The following is a 6,016-nucleotide window of genomic DNA, read 5'->3' on the forward strand; positions in this document are numbered from 1 at the left end:
TTGTTTTTTTTTTTTCTTCCGTTACTCTACCTGGTGATTCTGCTAGAAACACACTTTCTGTGGTGGGAAAGAAAGCACACTCACTCACTGTCCTATATCTATGGAGGAGCAGGGTTGTAACCCTAGGACAGGAAGTGTATGAGGACTTCAGAACACACCCACCTTCCCTCTTCCCCACAACTAAAAGTAGGAGAAGTTTTGTAGTTCACAAAGCTTGTGACTCACTGATAACAGTATGGCACAAGCAGATTGCATAGAAAGTTATCAGCTCACTAGATTTCTTGCAGCATCAACTAGTATTTTTTGCACTTATCAAACAGATATAACAAATTGCTTCCAATAGTATGGGTATGTTTTACAGTAAATGTTTATTTTTGTTTTGGATAGAGTAGGCATGTATCAGAACCCCAGTGAAGTTTTTATTTCTGTGTCTCTACTGGGGAGATTTGATCTCTTTGTGTCATGGTGACCATTGTCACAGGAAGTGAAGGGTTATCCCCCCAATGGAACACAGATGATAATAAAATAAACAAACAGTGGTTTCAACCTTTCCCTACATTATACAAAACTGAGAAATCATTCATTCTTGGGGTTTACGTACAAGTATACGTTTGTTATCTACATTATATCTCTACATATGTTCCTTAATGTGTTTTTGGTCTTCTTGATGGCAATGTCTTCTACATCTTGTAAAAAGATTGTATTGTGTAATGCCAGTTTAGATGATTTAACCAGTGTGCTTTATCATAACCATACTACCACTGCCGGTTACATTATATAGACATGTAACAAGAAAGGCAGGTGGACATTACTTTGGAGGTTTATCTTTGGAGTATTTAGATACAACAGTTCAACATTTTTGAAAGTAACATGTATTTTCTCTTTCCTCAAGATTTTGGAATTGCCCATCACAGAGCGGGATGTGGAACGTGAGCATCTGATCCAGCTAAAGAAGTGGAAGGAAGAATTTGGAGAGCTGCAGTACAAATCCCCTTCCCGTATGCATGGGGCCAAAGCCATCAGTGATGCCGACCCACTAGGCCATAAGCCTCTGGTGCACTCCCCTTCCATCATCCTCCCATCCAGTGTAAGCGGAGGGAAGAAGTCCAAAGAGCAGAAGCAGGAAGAGAAGGAACAGGAAAAGCAGAGAAGTAAGGAGATGAAGGAGAGGGAGAAGATGGAAAAAGGGATAAAGAAAGTCGAGAAGAGAAAGAGTAGAGGTAAAGCTGACCAGTCCAATGGGGCTGTGAAAGAAGAGAATGGAACCGAGGGGAACAGAGATCACCGGCAGGAACCGGTACAGCCTCTCTTGGCCAAAGTAACCCAAAATGACTCTTTAAATGTGCATCAGTCCAGTGAGAGTTTGTGCTCCAAAGAAAGTGAGGACACCTATTTATAACTTCCACAGTTACACCACATGATGAAATGGTCAGACCGATCATAACCATCAGTGTGCTTGTGGAGTCTCTCAGCCTCTGTATTGGACATTCTTCAGCAACAAAGAGAAATCAGATTCGAATAAACAGCGAAACTACAGGAAATGGACTAATTCAGTTTAAAAAAGTTCATCTACAGGATTTGTCCTGGATTCATGGAATATATGTGTGTTTCCATAAGTAATTGTTACTCCAGAGATTACAAGACCCTCATTATGTATTGTACCAAGGTTTTTCACGTCTCTTTTGCTGTGGATAACAATGGGGATCAAATAGCTACAAACTACCATCCAGGCTGCAAGAGATCCTTTCTGTATTGTCACTAACGTCAGTGTAATGGGTGCAGGCCATGCACACAGTGCTCTATTCCATTCCAGATGTTTTGCTAAGAGCAGAATTTTCTACTATGCACAACGAGTTTATTGTTTCCTATATACATGGGACCAAGCAGAGAAATAGAACAGACAATCTCTTCCGCCATCCCACAGATACTCTTTGTACCACTAAATGGATTAGAGGAGTCTAAATTGTGCTTCATATCTCGGCACAATGGAGTGTCTGTTGAATTCTCTCGTACTCTTATTAGATGCTGTACAAGAAGAGGAAATCCGAGTTTTGATGCGGGTCTCTACAGGAGACTCCGGGGGATGAACTGTATGCTGTTACCTGACCAAACTACACTATTCCTCCCTCCTCCTGACACTACAGGGAAGGGCTTGTATTCCACAGTGTGTCGTTATACAGTTACACTAAACACAGCCAAGCAGGAATATTTATTTATCTATGGTATTAGCTGTTGCAAAAAGAAATAAACAAAAATAAAGACACTTGCCAATATTTAGATTACAATAAAGTTACATGATGTGTCATTCTTTTCTCAATACCTATGAGTTAATTTCAAGGTAAGTAATTCATATTTTGTGCACTAGATATCCTAAATCAGGTGGCTTATTCAAGTTGGACATCGATATTTAAAGTGACACTAAACTCAGGAGTTAAATCTTAGAAATGCATTCATGTACCCCAACTATTAACAAAAATGTATCTTATTTGTGTATCACTCGGCTGTAGATCCTCCAAGCTCACTCCCATGATGGACTACAATCTCCTGTTTAGACCCCCGGCTTCCTGATTAGCTGAGAAGCTAGCTCCTTGGTGATGAGAGAGCATGGAGCCAGCTTCTTGGCCAATCAGGAAGCCGGGCAGCATGTAATGACTCGCCGCCCCACTTCCTGATAATGAAAGTTCCGGGAACCGGATAGCCATCGGGAGCATTTGGGCAAGTACTTGTACTCTCTGAAATACTCACAGTTCTATTCACAGAAGGGTGCAGGGTTTGGAGAAGGCAGGAGAAGTGAACAATCTAGGACAACATAGCTGAACTGGAAAGTGAGCGGAATTGGAGAATTTTTCCACATCAGCTATTTTGTCCTAGATTGTTCACTTCTCCTGCCTTCTCCAAACTCTTCACCCTTCTGTGAATAACCTTGTCAGTATTGGCCTCGATACTAGTATCGGTGCAAAAAGGTATACTATTGGTATGCTTCTTCATGAATACATCAAGTGTGTAAGTGGGGAAAGTAGCTCATGTTTAAAGTAGAAGTCCAGGCAAACACTTATTGAGAACAGTGGGTAGTGACTGATGTTTCAGGTCTAATTTTTGGGGCTGTATGTGATTGCCTGCCTGGCATGCTTGTTGCAAACCAATAACTGAATCCTATCACTTTCAAATAATCGGATTTGTATCCCTGGCCTAAGTTTAATGACATAAACAATCATTTTATAGATCATCATGGTTCACATAGATTGGTGATCTGTGTGTTTTTTTATTGTTAAGGGCTGGTCCACCTAAAACTGATATTTCTGTTTTTGGTAGATGCTAAAGAGTTAAATCAGCTCACAGTGGTTGATTTACTAAAGCAATAAAGGCTGTTCACCTAGCAAAGTGAATGTTCATTTTTTAACATGTGTTAGAGTTTCCCTTGTACAGGCTTTGGTATTTAAAGTCAGTACAGCATCACCTTTTTCACCAATATTCACTTTGCAAGGTGAACAACAGCTGTACCTTTTAGTATATCAACCCTACAGTTTCCAATATCTCTAATGGACCCTGTTGGCTAGATAAGTACCCTTTTGTGTTATTTATTTTATATTATGGAGAATGCAACAGGAGGAGCAAAACCATGCTAATCTGACACTTATTTACACAGCCAGTGCCAGGGTTTCCAGTTTGCTGATCACAGCCAACACCAGTTGCCAAAGGATCATTGAGAGAGCATGGGGATGTGGGAGGTGTCACTGTCTGTCACTCCACTGTAAAAATCAGCCAGGACACTGGCCAGTAATCACAAGAACTCCAAAGTTAGTACGAACATACTTTCCTGCAATACCTCTGCCTTTTCCTGGAGGGAGACTTATCCAAAGTTAGTTGGCTGGACTCAACGCAGGCACATCCAAATCTCACATACAATCTTGTTCAAGCCAATGGTTGTGTATAATTAATAATTTCCCTACACCTCTGAGATTCCCAAAGCTATCTGGTGAGGCAGAATCTTAAGGAGTCACCTCTCCCACTGCCCACATGCACAGACACACAGATCCCAGGTTGAGAATGAGATTTGTCACTGCCTATGATGACTTCCACATTCTGCTACTAATCTGTATGCAATCAGATTGGCCCTCTTGTTCTCTGTCAGCCAAGCGCTGCAATACAGGGAACATGAGGGAGCAGCCACATGATGCAGTCTTGCACAGGTCAGTGATGACGTACACCCAAGCTTATAGGCACTGATGATAGAACTACAGGCAGTCCCCAGGTTACAAACAAGATAGGTTCTGTAGGTCTGTTTGTAAGTTGAATTTGTATGCAAGTTGGAACAGGTACATTTAAGGGCAACTCCAGCCCCACTCCAGGAATGCATTCAGATTTTTTTTTTTTTTTATAATTCTTCCTCCATACAGAAACATTGCACACATTCTGCAAACAATATAAATCTAGGCTCTCATTGTGCAGAGCTAATAACAGGTTTGATCTCATATGCATGGATTCCATAACTTTTCCCATTTAGTCAACATTTATAACAATAACAACAGTAATGGGATACAATAGGTTTTGGACCCTAGCATAAATAGGTGTTATGTGCCTCTATCCCTGTGTCGCCCCATGCATGGTTGTGGCTCGGGTGTCCACGCCCATCTCCACCCGAGTATTGTAACGGGGATCCGATCTATCGAGTAGTGAGCGGTTTCGACAGGCAACTGATACCATGTGAGGCTGACAGGGGCTTCCGTAATTAGTATTCCTACAACAACTGGACAGAAGGCACCTACTATGCTCTGTTGGTCAGGATAACATAAACACATGAGACAAACGGGGTATTGGTGGACATTTAGGTAGAAGTAGAAATGCAGAAGAAGGCAGCGGGTGAAAGAAAGAGTGGACCCTCTCCCATTGGGTTATCTGTCTCCAAGCACTCAAGACCCCTGAGGGTCAGTTGATGGGTCCTGCTCAATGTGCAACTGGTATTCCGGGGTGAAGAAGAACTCCGTCCAAGGAGACCATAACTTGCAGAATGTGTCATGTGTCTCCCTGGATGACGCAATCTGATCCTCGATTCTCCAGATCTCGTTGACCTTCCCTAACCACATGCTCACCGTAGGGGGTCTGGTGCTCCGCCAGAGTATCGGAATACAGGCTTTTGCCGCATTAAGTGTGGCACTACTGATCTCAGGTACACCCTTTTCGGTATCGCATTGTGATGCAGGAGGAAGAACGCTGGGGTCATTGGGATATCTCGGTCAGTGAATGTGGGTAGCAGCGACTTGACCCCCCCCCAAAAACCCTGGATTCCTGGGCATGTCCAACAAATATGGCGCATGGTACCTCCAGTCTGGCCGCAGCGCCAGCACTCAGGCGTCCGTTCCGGCATAATTCTGTGAAGGGTAGCAGGGGTCCTATACCAGCGTGTAAGAATTTTATAATTGCACTCCTGGATTCTGGTGCATCTAGTGGTTTTATGGGCCAGGTATACCATTTTTTCCCTTTGGTCTGGCGTGAAGGATAGCTCCAGTTCACTTTCCCATTTGTCTAAGTAAGGTGGGGCGCTACCCCCCAGGTGGGGGTCCAAGAGGGAGTATACCAGAGATACTGCGTGTCGGAGTGGCGGGCCGGGTTCGCACTCTCAAAGTCCGTCAGGGGCCGAGCAAAGGTCCTGGCAGGTGGCAATGACCGAAGGAAGTGGGCTAGCTGCACCCTTTGCCAGAAGTTTAGAGGGGACCACTGGGGTTCCACCGATAGGTCACCCAGTGTTATCCATGCCTCGTCCCTCATGAAGTGCCGAGCTTCGCGAATGCCCGCCTCCTGTAATTTTCGAAAACCCAGGGTCTCCCACTCCAGGGGTAAAACTAGGGTTGCCCAGAATGGGAAGTAAGGGTGAGGGAGAGGGGAATATGCCCTCCACAGGGAAGAGCCTGCGACATGCTGCCCAAGATGCACCTATGGTGTGATGATTTTTCACTGAGGTCGGGATATCACTATTGCACCAGGGCAGGGATGACGGGGAATCCAGTAACTGATTGTT

At 43.8% G+C, this 6,016-nt stretch overlaps 1 protein-coding gene across 1 annotated transcript in view; it reads left to right on the top strand.

Annotated features, from left to right (window-relative positions):
* TBC1D10A (TBC1 domain family member 10A) overlaps nucleotides 1–2,245 on the top strand; it is an 85,291-nt gene extending 83,046 nt beyond the window's left edge. Inside the window, exon 9 of the mRNA XM_018555514.1 lies at nucleotides 893–2,245. Coding sequence (XP_018411016.1) covers nucleotides 893–1,399 — 507 coding nt within the window. The 3' untranslated portion in view covers nucleotides 1,400–2,245. The remainder of the gene's footprint in view (nucleotides 1–892) is intronic.
* Nucleotides 2,246–6,016: the final 3,771 nt, after the last annotated feature.

This window comes from Nanorana parkeri, unplaced genomic scaffold (assembly GCF_000935625.1).
Source record: "Nanorana parkeri isolate BGI_ZX_2015 unplaced genomic scaffold, ASM93562v1 scaffold199, whole genome shotgun sequence".
NCBI lineage: Eukaryota > Metazoa > Chordata > Amphibia > Anura > Dicroglossidae > Nanorana > Nanorana parkeri.